We start from the raw sequence: 21,197 nt of genomic DNA, 5'->3' as shown, positions 1-21,197 counted from the left end.
GTGTAGAGTAACGTCTTTGACGAAAAAAATAAACAACGACAAAAGGTAAAAATGTCAACGCAACACGATAGGGAAATACTTGATACCATATTTAATCCTTTAGGGCCCCTCGCAGACAAATTGCCAGATGAGGCAACTGACGAATCTGTTAAAGGTACTGTCTAGTCTTCTTCAGAAGCAGCGTGTAATGTTCTGTTACTTCCAGACAAATATTTTGGTATTGAGAGTTAGTACTGCAGCATATGTCACTTAGGAAATAAGCTTAACACAAGATGGTTGTCAGTTATAGCGTTTGAAGTAATATTTTCACACAATCTCATTCTCTCAGTATAATTTTAGGTACGCCTGAATTTTGCGGCAGTTCGGTATTGCGTCCATATAACAAAACAACCGTGTAAAAATAAACGGATACATCTGCACAGTTTGAGAATAAGCTTAACACCAGATAGTTGTTAAATATTGCATTTGAAGTAACATGTTTACACAATCTCATTAGTATAATTTTTGGTACGCCTGAATTCTGCGGCAGTGCAGCACTACGTTCATAACAATACAACTGCGTAAAAATAAACGGATACATCTGCACAGTATGAGGGTGGATTAAGTACCGCGTTTCAGATTCATAACGTGAACAATAGTAATACTGAATGTTGTATGAAAATGTCAACAGGACTGCTTATCAGAATAACTCGATCACTATCACTTGCGCTAAGAATGAGGAAGGGTGTTGGTCGCCATCCAGAGTAAGGAAGCGACCATTATTAGACGATGGCACAACCAAAATCGCGACAGATGGACCGGTGGTCAAATGTATGTGCTCTAAGCTTCAACTGCAGACCTCCAACATGTTTACTTTCTCCATCTGAATGTATTTACACCAACAGATGTTACATGAAACATACTCTACATCCGCAATGAAGATGAGACCAATGTTAATATGAGAAGAAATTTTTGTGGCCAATCTGTAAATTAATACTGTATATTTTTCGGTGGGCTCGTTCTGAAGTCATAAATTATATTTTGTTTGTAAAATACACAGCATCATCAAAGAAAACGCCCTTTAAACTGCTTTAGACACTTAATTTATCTGCTCGACAGTTGCGAGAGGTTGATTCAAGTGTCTCCGCCCCGCTCCCACATTCTCACCTATGCTAGAACACGAAAATAAGTTTCTAAATAAATACCAGTCATTCCATTATTGAAGAAAATCTATGTATGCACCGAAAGAAAAAGAAAAGTTCTTTGTAAAAAAAATATTGATGAGATAGGCTGCAACATTAGATCAGGTATAGCAGAACCGTACTTTACAGTGTCATGATTTGACAATGTAATCAGGGCTCATGGGTATCATTAGTACAGATATTGCAGGCATACGGCTGGTCAAGTTTTATTAGGGTATGAAGATCGAAAACATATTCTGTTGCATAGGCGGAATGCAGTCCGTATGAGGGCAAGGCGTAGGCTGCAAAATTAGCTACCGGTACCTCCCATACCATAAAGCGCGCAAGAGATAAAGAGACTTCCAACGATATTACAACCGTCACCATTCGAACGTTTACTGTGGTTATTGTTGGCCATTGGAAGAAATTCTCTACAACCACATTTAAATCTATAGCGCAAGCTATCGTGAAGTGCGTGGCAAAGGGTACGTCCCATAGTACCATAACCACTGTTAGGGTTTTTTTCCGCACCATTCACATATGGAGCGCGGGAAGAATGATATTTTGAACGCCTCTTTGCGTGCTGTAATTATACTAACCTTATTCTCACGTTCCCTATGTGAGCTACACGTAGGGGATTGTAATATATTCCTAGAGTAATCATTTTCAGCCGGTTTTTGAAACTTTGTTAATAGACTTTCTATCTTTAAAGAGACCGCCACTTCAATTCCTTCAGCATATTTGTGACACTCACCCACGGATCAAACAAGCCTGTGACCAATATTGCTGTGCATCTCTCTATACGTTCAATATCCCCGGTTAGCCCTACTTGGTACGGGTCCAACACACTTAAGCAATATTACAGAACTGGTCGCAAGAGTGATTTAAAAACAATTTCCCTTGTTGGCTGATTGAACTTCCCCAGTGTTCTGCCAATAAACTCAAGTCTATCACCAGTTTCTTCCACGACTGAGCCTATATGTGATCATTCCATTTCATATCCCCACAAACTGTTATGTCCTAGGATTTGTATGTGTTGGCCATTTAAAACAGTGACTCATTGATGTTATAGGATACTACGTTTTCTCGTTTTGTAAAGTGCAGAGTTTTACATATTTGATCATTTAAAGCAAGTTACAAATCTTTGTACCACTTACTGAGATCTGATTGAATTTTTCTGCAGCTTCTTTCAGATGGTACTTCATTATAGATAACAGGATCATCTGCAAAAAGCCTGAGGTTACTGTTAATGATGTATACAACCTTATTAATACACAACATGACCAGCAAGAGTCCCAACACAGTTTCCTGGGGCACACTCAAACTTACTTCTACATGTGATGAGATAACATGCTGTGTCCTCTCTACCAGAAAGACCTTAATCCAGTCACAAATTACACGTGATACCCCATATGATTGTACTTTTGACAATAAGCATAGGTGTGGTATTGCGTCAAAAGCTTTTCAGAAATCAAGAACTACTGCACCTACCTTACTGTCTTGATCCAAAGCTTTCAGTATGTCATGTGAGAAAAGTGTGAGTTGGGTTTCACATGATTGATGTTTTTGGAATCCACGCATGTTGGCACGGAGCAGATCATTCTGTTCAAGATATCTCATTATCTTTGAGCTCAGAATATGTTTTAATATTTTACAACAAATCGATGTCAAGGATACTGGGCAGTAGTTTTGTGGATCACTTCTACTATGCTTCTTGTAGACAGGTGTGACCTTTTTTTTCCAAGAACTGGGCACCATTTTTTGCTCAAGGGCTCTATATTAGATTGTAGTTAAAAGAGGGACTGACTTGTCCACAAATTCAGTATAGATTCTGATAGAAATTCCGTCAGGCCTTGGAACTTTGTGTCACTTTAAACAATTACAGCTACACCCTGTAGAACGAGTGATGATGTAAGTAATCAGTGCAGATCAAATGTGCTCAGTTTTGAAAAACGCTATTTGTTTAGGCTATTGTGATTGGTGAACATAACCTCTAATGCAATCAGACAAGCCCATGAACTGTGTTTGTACCTGTATAAAAGTACTTGATCCGAACACTTTCAATTATAAGAACCTGGCGTGGTTTCTGCTCCTTACTTTCAAAGTAACATTGTGAATAGTATATTTTGTTTCAACATTAAAATGTTTACTATTTGATGCAGTAATAAACTCTGTTGACATAAGTTTTGACTTCAGTGTAACTGGTTCCCAGATTTCACTCCTAAACTGGATACAAACACGCCCATTGCGTGTTCTCTTACATCAAGGGTAACATCCATGCCCTCTGTTCAGAATACTGTAAGTTTAACACCCAGGTGCTGCTGTTCCAAGCAGACACCCCAAGTGTAACAAGGAAATCATCTTGAAATCTCCCGTTATCAGCACCACTGTAGCAGAGTTCTGATCTTGGCGCATTGACAGTACTGCTGCCAGAAAATGCCATGCCTGAACGTTTTACACCCACTGTGACTGTAACTGACAATTTTTTTGGGTCAACAAGAATACATCTCATCTGCTGCAGAACCCTATTTGCAGTTTGCAGTGAATAGTGTGCTTTGAAGTGTGTATACATGCTGCACAGTCAATTATGCCACATGTTGGTACCTATTTTCCTTTCCTACCTGGACAAACATTCTCCCTATCAGTGGGGAAGAGTAGTACACAATGAAACAAAAATTATATATTTGATGTTTTTGAAGAAATTGTTTCTTACAGAATAAAATATTTGTATTTATTTAAAAGTACAATTCATTACCCACATTATGTAGTAAAATAAAATAATTTGGTCCCTAATTAATATATGAACATACAATTTGAAAGAGACACTCCAAATGTTTATTGTTATTTGAGTAGCTTGAATCATACATTAAACATTAATACATATGTTAAATACAAACATTATGATACAATAACTTTTACTCACTGAATATCAAATTGATTGCATATAGAATTAATTTTGAAAACTCTCCTAGTAGCCATAGGCAGTGCTGGAAGCAGAAACATTGCAGTGACCTTACATGATACAGAAGCTATGTCTTTTGCTTCCGGGAATCACGAAAACCATTTTTTTCCCAAAGGAATGAGACCTCATATTTATCATCACGATCTACCCATAGCCACCAATCACAAGATACCAGTTAAAATCAAAGAGATCTAGTGATGAACACTCCTCTGATTCACCATATGATACCTCATCTTTATTGCTTCATTCATCACTTTCACTTGAAGCTCTTTTACTTTTACATTGCTTAGTTTTTTTGTTGTCAGCTCTCTTCACACTTATTTTCGTCTTTTCTTCTAGCTTTATCCCTTTCGTTAAAGTTTTTTTCTTCAGTAGCCATTTTTGCTGATGTTGCAGTCAATATGTTGCTTCTCCATTTGAGTGTCCAGTTGTTTTTATAGGAGGAGCTTTTGGAAAACCTTGAAGCTCCTTTGGTGAGATACATGATTTGCTGGTTCTACTGTTATCAGTGTATAAACCACAGTTGGCTGCCTCATCATTTTGCATATTAACTTCCAAAGCATTTGGGGGGTTTTACTGGATTAGGCACACCATCAAAATTTACAGAGTGGTTTGGAACTGCAACCATAAGGAAATCCAACCCATCAAAGATGTTGATATTAAGTGAATAAATTCCACGTTTTCTAAACCCAGAAGTTAAATTTGTTGGTGTCACTGCCTTCAGAAAACTTTCACTGATGAATTCTGCAACTTGATACATTGTCATGGGCTTGAATTTCTCAGCATCCATAAGTCTACACTGTTTCACTGTGTACTGTATACAAGTGTTCCACTGCGTACTAAATACACCATCAACTAAAAGGTAGCTGTATGTATTATGGAAAATATTTAACTTACAAGTAAATGTTGTAATTTCTCACTATCAAGAAGATGCAATAGCATGTACAGAAGAATATAGCTCACCATATTTCCCACCAATACAGCCAAAGATGTCCTTGCTAAAGGTCGATATACAGTGATATCGACATGGAGCAAAAATGTTACTAGAAACAGCTGAAATAGAATGTTTCACTGTTCACTACTCTCTTCTATCTCTTTTTGTGTTGGCTTGTGTCAATTCAGAGTCAGATCCTTTATTCACCATTGACCACCTGAGGTGGAATAGGCAATTTACATGGATATCATATAACATTTTCCTTGAATAGTAGCTTAAAGCTAAATGAGCATTGCAAATAGTGCCCATAGATGATAACATACACCATAACATAACATAAATACATTCAGTGACATCACATAATGAAATCCTTAAAAATTAATGTCAATTGATTTTATATTCATAAATTCTGTTATATTGTAAAAAGGAATGATTAGTAACCAGTTTAGTAGCTTGCTCCTGAAGCTACTTATGTGATCCGACCAAGAAGAAAATGGAAATTATTAAATATTTTTAGACTATTGATTAGATGGGAATTCCCTGTTCTTTTCAGCCTGTGCCTAGGTATGTCTAATTTTGTTTTGCCTCCGGTATTATGGTGGTGTATGTTTTCCCTCATTTCATAATCTGCTATGGTGTTTTTTGTATACAATTCTGAGGCATATTTATAAAGATTAATAACTGTTAATATTTTCAGCTGAATGAACAGTGGCCAGCAGTGTTCTGATCTACCAGAATTGCTCATTGCACGTATCACTTTCTTCTGAATTATTAGAACTTTGGTGATGTGAAGAGTGTGTCCCCATATGAGCAGCCCATACTCTATATGTGACTGAAAGAGTCCAAAATAAATTACTCTTAAATATTCTTTTGTTACCAGGCTTCTCAGTTTCCACATTAAATGTGTAACTTGATACGATTTTGTGCAGGTATGGTTGATGTGTGTTTCCCAAGTTAGCTTAGAGTCTACATGAATTCCTAGAATTTTAACTGCTTTCACCTCTACCTCATTTGACAATCCTAGTATAATCTGTTGGTTTTTATCAGTATTGCAAAGCAGTGTACTTGATGAGAACCAACAATGTGGATTACTTTCACTTCCTGTTGTCTTGTGGAATTTTCTTCTGCAGCAGCGCATCTATGAGGACATGCTGAAAGTAATGCCTCCAAATATTTTGTGTGAAATCTCATAAGTTGTTTAAAGAAAACAAATGTTATTAACATTCTACATATTTATTCTTTATGTGTACACATTTGCAGCCCTCTGCTGCTAGAGACCTCCAAATTGTTCATAACGTGGTGATGTGTAACGTAACCACACCTATGCTTATTGTCAAAAGTTCAGTCACATGGGGTATCGAGTGAAATTTGTGACTGGATTAAGGTATTTTTGAGATGGAGGGTGCAACATGTTACCTTGTATGGTGAGGCACCATCAGCTGTAGAAGCAACTTCAGGTGTGCCCCAGAGAAGTGTGTTGGGACCGTTATCAGTCATGTTTTATATTAATTACTTTGCAGGCAATATTAATAGTAACCTCAGACTTTTTCAAATGATGCAGTTATCTATAATAAAGTACTATCTGAAAGAAGCTGTATAAATTTGTCAGATCTCGATAAGATTTCAAAGTGGTGCAAAGATTGGCATCTTGCTTTAAATGTTTAGACATGTAAAAATGTGCATTTCACAAAATGATAAAATGTAGTATACTAGGACTATAATACCAATGAGTCACTGTTGGAATCGGCCAACTCATACAAATATTTTGTAGGGATATGAAACTGAATGAACACAGAGTTTCAGTTGTGGGTAAAGCAGGTGGTAGACTTCAGTTTATTGGTAGGATACTGGGGAAGTGCAGTCCGTCTACTAAAGAAATTGCTTACAAATCACTCATGCGACTCATGCTAGAATATTGCTCAAGTGTGTGGGACACATACCAGATAGGACTAACATGGTATATTGAACATATATGGTGGAGGGCAGTATGAATGGTCACAGGTTTGTTTAATCCATGGGAGCGTGTCACAGAGATACTGAAGGAAATTAAAGTTTGAAGAATCAGCTTTAAATGGTGAATCTAGGAATGTACTACAATCCCCTATGTATTACTCACATAGGGATCATAAGGATAAGATTAGAGTAATTACTGCATGCACACAGGCATTCAAACAGTCATTTTTCCCAAACTCCATATGTGAATGGAATGGGAAGAAACACTAATAACTGGTACAGTGGAATGTACCCTTTCCCATGCATCTCATGGTGGTTTGCGGAGTGTAGCTGTGACTATGTAGGAGTGTGAGAAACAGTATCTTGTAATTGAGTTTTGAATTCGAAGAGTTCATCCACACAGGGAGCACATTATCCTTCAGCATGATAATGCCAGACCACACACAGGCACTGCAACATCTGCCACAGTCCAATGCCTTGGGTTCACTGTCATCGGTCATCCTCCCTTAAGTTCTGACATGTCCCCATTTTATTTTCATCTGTTTCCAAAACTTAAAGAACACCTTCGAGGACATCACTTTGATCATGCTGAAATAGTTGAAGTAGAGGTGAGATTTTGGCTTCGTAAACAAAGTCAAACATTTTACAGTGACAGTATCAGAAAACTGGTTTCTCGTTGGTAAAAATTGACTGTGTTGACAAATAAATATGAAGACATTAAGAATAAAGATGTACAATGGTAATAACAATTGTTTTACTTAAAAAGCTTTAAGAGTTTACACATAAATATATCTGAGGCATTATGTTTCAGCATGCCCTTGTAAATTAAATGGTATTTATTCAGTCAACATTTACAGTAAGAATATTGTGTAATGTAGATAACCATACATCTTTAGGTGCTTACCTTAAGTGAATTTAATGGATGGTGAGAAAGAATAAGCTCCACACTAAGATAACTTAATATATTTACATTAAAGCACCAATTACAAACACAGCGACTTAGTGCCAAAGTGCAACTTAGCCTAACTGTAAGTTTGTCAGTTAGTAGATCAGCAGGTAGGCATACTTACTCACCCAACACCAACTCTGCCAGTGAACAACCTAAATCTTTTTCACTCCTGATCGAAAGCCTAACAATATTTGCTTCAGCGACATGTCACCAGTCGGTGTCTGCTGTAACAGTTTGTGCAGTCTGCTCTCCAGGGCTTCAAATGTGGCACTACACAATGAAACCTGTTGAATAAAGCAAGGATGCCGTGTTGCAAAAATATCCACTCTGCCTGCCTGAACCGCAAGTGTGGTCATTTTCTCCAGAAGGTGAGAAGTTTCAAATTTCCGAAGTTCCTGCCTTGAATTTTAGGGACCTGTAGGTTCATTTGAAGAGCCTGCCTCTGCTGTGGTACCTTTTGTACTGCATTTTGAGGTTGCTACTGTGGCTCCAACTTGATTGTAGCACTGTCATTATTGTTAATCATGATTCTAGTTCTTTGTTGGGGTCACCATTTAAGCTATCTACCTTAAGTGAACAGACTTGATAGCGAGAAAGGATAAGCTCCCCACTTGCAAGATAACTTAATATATTTATACTAAAGCATCAATTACAAACACGGTGAGTTAACACCAAAATATATCAAGAGCGAGCACCAAAACAATAAAACAGAGAAGTCATATATAAAGATGAAATGTACTGAAACATGTCACTGCAGCCTTTGTCCACTGGTCGATATTACTTGCCTCTACACATACTCCAGAAGCCTTTGCAATATCTTGCACTCGCTTCTAAATACTCACTAATGTTTTCTTTCTCTTTTTTTTCTGGTAGTAAATAAAATTTATTCCAGCCAAACTATGAAGCATATAATCATAATACAATACACAAAAATTATATTCATACAGGTTTTGACTTCTTGTTTTGGTTGAGATTGGAGCTATGTATTCTGGTGCAATGACCTTCATCAAGCTTCCACTAACACATAACAAGAAATTGGGAACTCAACTGACTTAAAAGAAAATTAAATACATACCTCATTATTCACTGTTTCTGAAAATTATCTGACTTTCTAGATTTAAAGATTACAAAGTTTTGTTAGCTGCATGTCCAGCAGCAGCATTTGTTGCAATACTGCTTGATAAATAGTAATGTACTGTAAACAGTGTTCAGTATTTACAGATGTTGAGAACTATTTCCTTTCAAAGTACTAATGAAATCAAGTAAATGTTAAGCTAGTAGTGAAAGACAAAAACAACCTATTTAAGTGTAACTGAGGAGGCAGTAATGTTTTTCAAAGTGAGATTTTCTTTCCAATTACCTTGATTAAATTTGGCTGGCATAAATATCAATAACATTAACAAATAGGGGCTAAGTCAATTGTTAATAAAGTATACGGATTAAGTTTCTATGATTTGCTTGTCTTTTGTTAATGTGTACCTCAATTTGGTCCACTCCTCCTTCTCGATGTGATCTGTGGACTATGATGAATGAATGAAATGAATGACATCAATTCTCTTGGATGGGATGTTGGTTTTCAATATCTTCTGCTAGTAATTTCAACATAATTCATCCATTTTTCAATTCAGAAAATTATTATAATGCCAGGGACAGATATGCTGACCAGCACTTACCTTCATGAAGTGCAACTCGCAGTACTGCACTCAAAAACAGAGCTCAGCAGTTTTGGAGGTAATGGTTCAGAGAGTAAGGGTGTATTAGATATGGGGAGGAGGGGGGGGGAGGCACTTGTTGGAAGGGGAGGAGGGTAGGTCACTCAGAATCTGGGCAAGGACGGACCCAACATCCAAACAGAGACTTTCCCTCTTCTCTATCCCATCCAATTTCTCTTTCCTCCCTGAAAAAAGCGGAGCACTGGTATTTATTTTTGTTTGCTCCTCTCAGCTGAACTGTGAGTTACACTATCTTATTGGAGGAAAGTGCTGTCCAGCCCAACTCTCCTTTTGATAATTTATTATTGTCATTACTCACATCATCATTAATACCCAGCATCATATGCATCATCATTTTAATTATTTTATTGTTTTTCTCCTTATATTGCTCTTTTGTGTCCTATCTTTTAAATCCTACCCCTCCCTTGTCTGTCCACTTAATTACATATCAGTTAACCATCTTGCAATATTTTCTGCCTGTCTCTTTATATTCCTATCATTTCCATTCCATTCTTTCTTCTTCTGTAGGAGTGCCTACCAAACATTGTTTTTTTCCTGATACACTCACATTTTCTATTAATAATCACTGAATGCTTTAATCTTCTCTTTATATCTGTACATTCATCAGCAATCGCTTCCTTCATATGCATTTTTCATCTGTTTATATCAGCTTTTCATGACACACAGTATTGTATAACAAAATGCCTTACAGCAGACAGTCAACTGAATGGGCTTCCCACTGTGGTTGAATGCAATAACTCCCATTATAGTTGACCCGGTGAAAGTTGACCCCTGACATTTGCAGTGGGCTGGGTGCCACCTGAAACGATAATAGAACACAATTTTGAAAACATCTTGCTGTCACAACTCTGAAGACGGCTACTGTTTTTGCCTACATCCATTATCATTTTGCACTGGAAAGCTGGCAACAGTGCCACGAGCTGTCAGCAATCATTTTATGCCATCTTGACTCTAGCTGACGTGCATCTTATTTAATTTTAAGATACTGATCACACTATGCATGTAGTTAATGCTGACACGTATTAATGTGCATGTATGCTACTTCAAGAACAAACGTACATGTGTGTTGCACTATTTGATTTTAGATGTGGACTCAACACCTGCAATATTGTGCTCGTACCTGTTATGGTTATGCTGAACTCTAAGTTTAGAGATACCATCACATCAACACCTGTGATATTGTGCTCGTACTTGCTATGGTTATGCTGAACTCTTAGTTTAGAGATACCATCACATGCTGCTTTCTCCCACTCTGCTGTGTGGATCAAATGTTTTTTTATAGCTTGATGATATTCAAGGGTTAAAATTAGTTAATTAGCTAACAATGGAATAAAGTGTTTATTTCAAAACAAAAGAACATCCTACACATGAAAATAATCACTCTTAGGCAATGTACAGTTAATGCAGACCTACAGATAAAGAAAGAAGATTGCTTACAACCTTCTTTCTCAATCTCTCCAAACAAATTAGAACATCAGACAGATATCTGATTAACAAATACCAAATAGGCTTCACAACAGGCCAGTTATGTGAGGAGTCATGTCATGGACCTACTGCTGTATGAGTACGATTGTCAACTTTTATTGCTTTACTTTATTTATCTTAATCATTCACAGACCATCCTACAATGATATAGGACTTGTCAGGGTAATACAGTGCACATAAATGGGTCAAAATATACTAAACACAATATATATTGCTGTATCCTACTACTGGTGCATGTGAGTGAGAGTGCATCAACTGTAGTGTTGCCACATATGTGTACGTAAATCAACCGCCAGCTATATCAGAGGAGGCCAGCCACGAGAGGCTGCCTGTATGAAATGTGCACATGGAATGGTCTCTGCTGTACTGCCTACTGGCGGCTCAAGCATGCATACACACAGAGCAGCACTAACTCACTCTATGTCCTTTTAGTTTGTGCTCACATCAGTTGTTCTGTGTATTGCTTATGATGCACCTTCTGTGTGGTTCTTTTGTCTTGTTACATGTGGAGTCATGAAAGCCTTATTTCTATTATTATGCAAAGGTTTATGAATAAAGCCATATGTGTGTTACTTGGATCAGTTTCATGCACGATTTGGTTACTACAAATATAACATGCTTTCTGAGGATAGAACAGGTCATCTATGAGGATAGGACAAACGGTCAGGTGAGGCTTTGATTAGTGATCCATCCCAGCATTTGCCTTAGTGATCTAGGAAAACCACAGAAAACCCATATCAAGATTGCTGGACAGAGCAACTCCATTCTCCTGGATATGAGATTAGTGTCCTAACAGCTGCACTGCCTCATTTGGTAAGTCCCTATTGTATAATGTTACCTGATTTACGAACAATTTGTTTCGGGTAACATGTAATATGAAAAATAGTTTTGTTCTTCTTTGTTGGACACACTAAGGATACCCGCTGATGGCTCCTGGACTGTTTCCAATAACTTATAATATATAATATAGTTCCAATCTTTATTTCCAAACACATTAAGGACAGCCATTTGTGCCTTCTGGACTATGGAGATGCTGCTGTGCTTCTAGAACCAACTTCAAAAAAGTCTGCCTCTGTGGACAGACATACTATATTTGGCACAGAGGAATAACTCACATTGGACAAGAAGACTGGAAAATAATATTCCACAGTCCTATGAATATGGTAACTAAAATGATATTCCTTGGTAGATACGTGACATCACAAACATATGAGTGGAAATATTAGTAAAGATATTTTGAATATGTCACTTATTTTTACCACTTTCAATTACATTTGTGTAGTATAAAGATATACAGTATCTGAATGAAGTACATTTTGTTGCCAAGAGGGCACTCTGTGAAGACTTCAATGACTACCACACCAAAATATTAATGAAAGATCTCTCACAAATCTCAGAGAGATTCTGTTCATACAATGATGAGCCAGAACATTATGACCACTGACCTACAAACCCGTCCAGGTGATATCCGTGTCACCTGTCAAGGAATAATTTCTAGTCATCACATGCATGGTGCATGTAGTATCGGTTAGTGTGCTGTCCATGTGTAGAATGGGGAAGGCACACAATCTGAGTTTGATCCAGGACAGATTGCGATGGCCCAGAGGCTAAGAACAAGCAATTTGGAAACTGCATGACTTGTCGGGTGTTCGAGGAATGCTGTGATGAGTGTCTTCTACTCATGGTGAAACCATGTCCAGATGTTGAGAGGTTGGGCGGCCACCCCTCATTAAAAATGTTGGATGTTTTAGGCTGGGCAGACTGGTAAAACAGGACAGGTGACTAACTGTGGTGGAACTAATATCAGACTTTAATGCTGGCCAGAATACAAGTGTGTCTGAACATGCAGTGTACTGAACACTCCTAACGATGGGTCTCTGCATGTGCCAATGTTAACACCATGACATTAGCAACTACAACTGAAATGGGCATGTGAGCACTGGCACTGGATGTTGGCACAATGGCAGAGCATTGCATGGTCTGATGAATCCTGATACCTTCTTCATCATGCTGATGGGATGGCATGAATCCATTGTCTTCCAGGGGAACAGCTCCTTGATATAAGTATGGGGGAACATAGGCAAGCTGGTAGCACCTCCATTACACTCTGGGGAACACACATGCACACGTGGGCATCCATGAGTCCAGTGCAGCTCTTGCAAGGCACCATGATGGCCAGTGAGTATTGTACACTGATTGCAGAGCACATATGCTCTGTCATGATGATTATATTTCCCGACGGCAAAGGTATTTTTCAACAAGACAATGTGCCATGTCAAAAGGCCAGGAATGGCAGCATCAGAACTCAAACCCCCCCCCCCCCCCCCCTTGACTTGAGTGTGCAGATGTGGCGCCAACTCCCTCCAGCGACCTACTGAGGCCTCATTGCTTCCATGCCACAAGGCGTCACCAGTGTTATCCATGCCAAACATGGACATATCATCTATTAGGTAGGTGGTCATAATGTTCTGGCTGATCAGTGTATGTAGCAAGGAACTGAAATTGAGGCTATCAGAGCAAAAGCATAAATGCTGAATTCCATATTCAAATGAAGGGTATAGCCAGGAGTATTATCCAAATTTAATTCTTGCACCATTGTAGAGATGAGTGATATAGATATCAGTGCCAGTGGTGTTGAGAAAGAGCTTAAATTGAACAGAACTCCAGGAGTCGATGGAATTCCTATCAATCTCTGTACCAAATTTGCAACAGAGTTAGCTTCTCCTTTAATCACGGTGTATTGTAGGTTAAAACTGCAACCAGCAGTTGGAAGAAAACACAGGTCTCATTCATATGTGCTGACAGTACTGAGGATTTCTTGGTAGGAAGGTGCAGCATTTTGCCTTCGAGGGAGAGTCAATAGATGTAGAAGTAACATCAAGTGTGCCCCCGGGGCAGTGTGTTGGGACCATTTCTCTTCATGTTGTGTATTAATGGCCTTGGAGACAATATTAACAGTAACCTTATAATTACCCTGGAGACAATATTCATAGTAACATCAGTCGTTTCTGTAACTGTAATGAGTACTGCTTGAGAAAATTTGCACAAATATTGTCTGATCTTGATAAGATTTCAAAGTAGTGCAGAGATTGGCAACTTGTTTTAAATGTTCATAAAAGGAAAATTGTGTACCGTACTTCACTGAATGAAAAAATGCAATATCATATAACTTCAACACCTATGAGTTACAACAGTGCATTTGCGTCAGTGTGTGGTCTATTTTTGATGAAGACCTTACTGGCTGAAAGTTTTATTTGTGACAGTCTTTTTGTTGTGCCCATCTGTGACAGAATCTTCGCTATTCCTTTTCATAATATTGATATAATTTTGTAGGTACATTCAGTGACATATGCGGATATTGTCTGCTAAACATGTTGCAAACAGATTTAGTATCAAAGGAGTAATAAATTCAATGTCATGCATGATGCAGCAATTTCTCACACATCTCTGCTTTTATGACTATATATCTCCTGATCTATGTGTCACACAATGATACAATTTTGCACATAGATTAAGTGCTACATGTGAGTACTGCCTGCAAAATGTGTCATGAATACAGTTAGTAGTAAAAAAAAGTAATAATTTAAAACATCTCACCTCGTGTGAAAATGTAGTAAGTGATAAAATTTTTCCTTTTATCTTCATGTGAGTAGTGTCAGTGAGAAAAGTTCCATAAAGGTTTGAAATTATGTGTAAAGTTCGTTGCAAGTCACTAAGTGCACTAGATCTCAAATACGGGATGAATAAAACTGGTATTTGTGCATCGTGGTCCACACTTCTTTTCCAGCCCCCGTTATTCCTTTTGACAGGTAGGCAGTTCTTACCCCCATGGTGATTTTTTTCTAGACAGTAAGTGATATGTATACCAAGTTTGGTTGAAATCAGTCCAGTGGTTTCTGAGGATATGTGGAACATAAATAATAGCTGTGTCAGATTCTATATATGACCCTTTTCTTCAATTTCATCTTCCTCTGTCTACATATCGTGTCTCGTTGAAGTGAAATTTTTTTGTAAAGATGAATACATAATACATATTTTACAAAGATTTTGAAATAAATTGATGATGTTGTTGTCTTAGGAACCATTCTACTTGAAAGCTGATCTATTCATTTAAAAGTCAGCTGCATAACGATTCCACATGACTGCATTCATGAAAAGAAATCCAAACCATAAGTAGCCAGTGTGCCCAGCAGCCCTGTGTAGCCATTATTAATATCTTATTTTGTATATTTCGTCTTCCTGTTTTTCTTGTACTCTGTTCTCCAAAACTGTAAAAACCAGCCAATTATGAAATGCATATGTATATATTGAGGAAGCAGAAATAAATAATGGGGTCTTCTCAGAACAACTAGAAAAGCACCTAATTTTTTTCAAAAGTAGTTGCTTTTCTAGTTATTCTGCTATATCCACTTAGTGCCTTTTTAGGCACAAATGCAGTAAACCAGACTGGTGGTAAATAATTGTAAATTTATAGACTCAGTCACTGCACCTTGTTGACAGTAAAACTTTTGAAGCCATACACAGAATATGATTTATGTATGAATGAGTGTTGTTTTAAAAACACAAAAAATACATGAGAATAATTAATGTGGTATAGAATTATTTCTTAATTTCAAAATAAATTCCAGATGAAGAAGATGAAAGTGATCCCACCGTCAAAGCTGCAAAGCAACTGGAAATGGATGCAGTCACCCTTGCAGAATCTGGAAATATTGAGGCTGCCATTAACCTGTTTACTAAGGCCATAGCTACGGCACCTTCTAGACCTTCTGCATACAACAATCGAGCGCAAGCATACAGGCTCGGTGGAAAAATTTCAGGTGAGAGAAAAGTCCTACATATTTACTGAACATAAAAATATTACCATTTTGGTGTGTAATTTACTGATAGGTTGGTATGCAACATATTGAATATTTCAGAAGCTGTCGCAGACTTAAACTTGGCGATACAGTTGAGCAACGGCCATGGTAAATCGGGGTGCCAAGCACTTTGTCAGCGAGGTATTATTCATCGTAAGGAGGGCAATGATGACCTAGCAAAGGAAGATTTCAAAGCTGCAGCAAACTTGGGAAGCAAATTTGCAAAGCATCAGCTAGTGGAAATGAATCCATACGCAGCACTCTGCAATCAGATGCTTCATGATGTTATGAAAAAATTACAGGCACAGGAAGCATAAAACACTCAATTGTGTCATATGGATAAACGGAAACTGGCAATACTCTTTGAACTTCTGACTCTGTTACATTAAACATGTGGGAGAAGGGATACTAAGCACGCAACACCAACTGAAGATAATCATGCAAATTACTAAATAATGATATTAACAGTATCTTTCAAGGTGTTCTGAGGAATGGCAAAAAAGGAAAAAAATTGCTAATGAAAATGGTTAATGGTTAATTCAGGAAAAAGGTCATACTGTATATTTCATTATCAAAATAAACACTGTTCTTTATAACATTTAGATTACTGTGAACTGTATTCAAAATCATCCCCAAAACTCCTCTGGTACTGCATCTTATATTTCCCAAAAATATAATATGATAGTAATGATTTTTATTATTATTATTATTATTCCAGGTCAAATCTTTCTACTGGGTACCACTTCAGCAACTTGCATGTCCCTGATCTTTTATTGTGATTGAATTTGAACCACGTGCTGTTCCAAGTGAAACTTCACATGATTAAGAGGTGGTGACTACTTTAAAGGCAGACTAAAATATTCCATAGTTTGACTGAAATTGGATCCCTGACGTTTCGGTTTCCAGGCATGTACTTTACCGCTAAGCCTGACAGTGTAGTGATATCCAATGTTTCAATCATAGTATCAAGCTGATAGTACCACCAGACACTTTGGCTTTCCTGATAAGTGTAATATTATTTATACAAAAAAGTTATAAAACTATTTAGTGATTTCACAAATGATTGTAAAATACCAGTTTTGATTTACAGTAAACTTATGTACTTATTACAGAACAGTAAACATCTAGCACAGTATTCTATGATTTAGACTCACTCTGAAAATCATTGTCATCGTCATCATCATCATCATCATCATTGTAGCTACAACAATTGTAGTGGCTCTTCCCACTGGTTTCACCAAAGCTAACAAAATGCCAAGCAATTGTATTTAGGAATTAGCTTTTATGCAGTAGTACAACCCTTAACCAGTTGCTATACTCATGTATGTAGAACACTTAAAACTTGCTGAAATTTGACACATACTTGTTGTAGAACAATATTCTACTAACTGAAGACTGGCTTCCTCTTAATCTACACTTTGTTCATCTTTACATTTTCGAGAAATGTTTTGTACTGGAACTGTACCAGGATCCTAAATTTGTTGAAAATGAGGTTAAACAGTCTTGAATGTTTATATTGCAGTAAGGAAACAATTTACAGTATTCTCTATAAGCAGCAAGAGCGTTTCCTTTAAAAACTTGAACACAAGTACCATGCTGGCATATTAAGCACAGAGGAACTATTCGACCAATTGGTTGCAGTTCTTAGGTCACAAAGCCTTACAATGACTGGGAGAGTGGTGTGCTGACCACTGGCCCCTCCATATTATATCCAATGACACCACTGGCATAAGATGACACAGTGGTTGATTGGGTCCAATTGCCCACTGAGGGCACAATGCGGAACTTTATGTTGCCTTACCTGTCTTACATTAAGCATCCATAAAGATGTGGGGCATTGTTCACTGCTTGTTTTGGCATATAGAGAGTTTGAAAATGAAGTCTTGTCTTATAAGTGTTAGTCTTATGTTTCAGGATGAAGTGTGCACAGAAAAACTGTGTGCAGCAACTTTAAACTGCTGTATTCCCATACCCAATGGAACTGGAGAAGAGGATATGTATTTTTCAACACAAAACAGTCCATAAATCCACGTTCTGAAATACTTATCATTCCTTTCAAAATACCTTGTATATGACAAACTGTCAGGAATTAGAAACTGCAGTTTTTGACAGTTGGTATTTCTTTATTGTAATACTCAGTATTCATCTCCCTGGTTTTGACATCAGACTTACCTTCTACAACACAAAATAACAGTCTCAAATTTTTTGTTATAGAATGCATGTGAAGTACAACATAACAAAGAATGTTTATTTTATACATTATTTTCATTGTACCTTTTTCCAAATTCAGGTAATATTTGAATGCAGAGGAAATGTATGAGATTTCAATGAATGTTCTACAGAGAATCTATTCCTTTGTGATCCACAGTTCGAGACTGATGTCACGAAATTAGAAGGAGAGGTGACGGGTGGGGTGCACATAGCTTGAGAAGAAACTTAAAATACTGCATTCTTCAGTTGACAACAGAACAATAAAAGAGGTGCTGCAAAAATATGAATATGGCACGAGTAATGGTGTTTTATCATATATATTCACAAGTGCTGTGCTGACCTCTCCAGGGGATACCACCGTGCCAACTTAGAGGTTTGCGTAAAGCTAGAGGTTTGTGTAAAGCTAAAGGTTTGCGAAAAGCTCAGAGCTGTGCTGGGGGTAACACAGCTACTGGATAGGTCTCTCATGTTAGACATGCCACAGAGGTTGAATCTGGAGAAGTGTGTCCCACAATGCTCCATCTCCTCCCATATCCTTTCACATAGTTCTTTTCCTCAACACCCTAGGACTCAATCACAAAGAAAACAGAAGAGAAACCTATCACACCTGAGATTCCCCACAGATGTAAGCGGAAGAGGTCATGTCACATCAACTGATGGTGAAGGTGCTGCTCTATTGAAATTGAGTTTGCAGCAGTTTGTTGCAGTTCTTGTGTCTGAAATCACTTGTTTGATACCTATGTTCAGTGATGAATAGTTCCAGAATCATAACAAGTGGGTTACTTCCTTGCAAGCTGAGAGAGATCCACCATAAACAAAATAATGTGAATGGCAATTCTTCCTGCCATTTTCCTTTAAGCCTAATGTCAGTGGGATCAGGATGGTGATAGCAAGCTTGAGCAAGGCTGGATGCTGCTAGTCTGGACCTGCACAATGGTGGCAAATGTGTGATGGTCACCTCGCTGAGAACTCCCGACTATTCGACGATCCAGTGCTGCATCTGTAACTGGGCAGGCCTAGTTAGGATAGCTGTTGCCCATCCTGAATGTGGAAGGCCTTAGAAAAGGTGGGCTTTACAGCAGTAGTCACATATACACCTGCTTCGGAATCTGCACCCAAAATGCCATTCCTAATCTGTGGGCAAAAACCGAGAGAGAAAGATATGGTTATGATTATTTGGATGTGGAAAGTCATGACACCTTTGGAATTAAATGGTAAGATATCAGAAAGAAGAATGGCTCTCATTGCCCATAAGCTAGCTAGATTAGATATAGACTGTTATACCAATGTGACTAGTTCAGGGTACACCGTATTCTGAAGGAAAAAAAGAAAAGCGCAGGAGGACCACACACTCGTGGTGTAGAATTTGGAGTAAAAAGAAAAATAGTGGAAGAACCCATGCTGTAGAGAACTCTTTGTAGAACAGAATTGGGATTCCATCCAGGGCTGGCAATTTATTTGTTTTTAACTCTTTCAGTTGTTTCTCTACTCCAGGGATGCTTATTACTATGTTCTCCATATGTGAGTCTGTGCAATGGTCAAACAACGCCATAATTGTATGATTCTCCTATGTGAATGATTTCATAAACACAAAATTTAAATTTTGGCTTTTCTTTTGCTATCATCTACTGCCACACTGAACTGGTCAACAAGTGATCTATGTAGGATCAGAATTTTCTCACGTTCTCGGCAAGATCTTTTGCTAAGGTATGTTGGTGGTAGTTGTTGTATGCTTCACACATCGATCTTTTTACAGACACATGAATGTCATCTGCCTTCAGCCTGCCATCATTTGCATGTTATATTTTGAACTGAGAGTGCAACAGTCTTTGTTTCCTCAGCATTTCCAAATTTTATTGTTAAATCACGATGGTTTTTATCCATCCTTAATCTACTGACTCGGCACATATTTCTCCAGAGCACAATTTACAATCCATTTAAACTTTGCCCATAAGTCCTCTACATCTACCACACCGGAACTAAATCAATTGATCAAGAACCTCATAAACGTCAGGTGGGATGCTTCAGTAACAACTGATGGCAGAAAAAAGGCAAGATGCTTCGAAGTCTGTCAGATGAAAGGGACATGTTGAATTTTTATAATGGAGTAAAAGAGATATATGAATCTGGTCATTCGTCATCAGACACTATGAAAGCTGATGATAGTAAGAACATTCTCACTGACACGACATCTTGAGTTGCTGGAAGGAACACTTCAGCACACTATCAGACCACAGTTATGCTGTTGCTGACAATTTCCTCAAGGATATCCCACATCATCCAGCAGAACACTGAATGGTATTCCCACCGACTTTCCACAAAGACGTAAATGGCCCGGAATACCATTTAAATGAGATAGACACTCAGATTTGACAACATCCCCCTCCCCTGAGATTGTCCAAGGTGGTGGCTTGGCTCTAAAAGCCAGACTCTTGTCTCTGTTTTTTCTAATGGGGGAAACCAGTAAGGTTCCACCTGATGTGAGGATCTCCACATTTGTTATCACCTTCAAAAAAACCAAAGTTGTAACATGACAGGGCTGGAGAGAAAGCCTCAGTTGCCTGTTAAGTGTTATTTGTTAAAGCTGGGGAAATTAGGAAAGGTTCCACTGCTGCAGTAAGGCTCAGAAGCGTAAACAATAACGGACAGTGCATAACGATAATGAATGTTGTGGAAAGAACAGAGTGGTAAGGAGCATAACCATTAGTTTAAGCTGCTAAAAAATGCCAGGGCAGGTTCCGCTTCGGAAAACATGTCCAACACAGAATTACTGTGGAAAACTACGAATTGTGCTGTGTATATGAATGGAGGCTGGGCAAATGTTGGCATGATGAGGGTCTACGGACAAAGGGGGGTTAGCAGGAGTGAATGTCGGGCCTTAAGTCATAAGCACCAATAGGCAAATGCTGAATGGGCTGCTAACAGCTACACATGTCCAAAGACGTGTTGTT

At 38.0% G+C, this 21,197-nt stretch overlaps 2 protein-coding genes across 2 annotated transcripts in view; one reads left to right on the top strand and one right to left on the bottom strand.

The window, feature by feature from the left end:
- The first annotated feature begins 17 nt into the window (after positions 1-17).
- Positions 18-16,637, top strand: LOC126473512 (tetratricopeptide repeat protein 36). Its single transcript, XM_050100612.1, has 3 exons — positions 18-154; positions 15,805-15,996; positions 16,096-16,637. Exons 1-3 carry the CDS (start codon positions 52-54, stop codon positions 16,350-16,352), a joined length of 552 nt encoding a protein of 183 aa, XP_049956569.1. The 5' UTR covers positions 18-51; the 3' UTR covers positions 16,353-16,637.
- Positions 10,322-21,197, bottom strand: part of LOC126473511 (translocation protein SEC62) — a 136,819-nt gene continuing 125,943 nt past the window's right edge. Inside the window, exon 8 of the mRNA XM_050100610.1 lies at positions 10,322-10,490. Within this exon, the coding sequence (XP_049956567.1) occupies positions 10,337-10,490 (154 nt within the window). The 3' untranslated portion in view covers positions 10,322-10,336. The remainder of the gene's footprint in view (positions 10,491-21,197) is intronic.

The sequence above is a fragment of the Schistocerca serialis genome, chromosome 4 (genome assembly GCF_023864345.2).
Source record: "Schistocerca serialis cubense isolate TAMUIC-IGC-003099 chromosome 4, iqSchSeri2.2, whole genome shotgun sequence".
In the NCBI taxonomy this organism is placed as follows: Eukaryota; Metazoa; Arthropoda; class Insecta; order Orthoptera; family Acrididae; genus Schistocerca; species Schistocerca serialis.
Note: the sequence above shows the minus strand (reverse complement) of the source record. Positions and strands in the feature narration are given on the sequence as shown.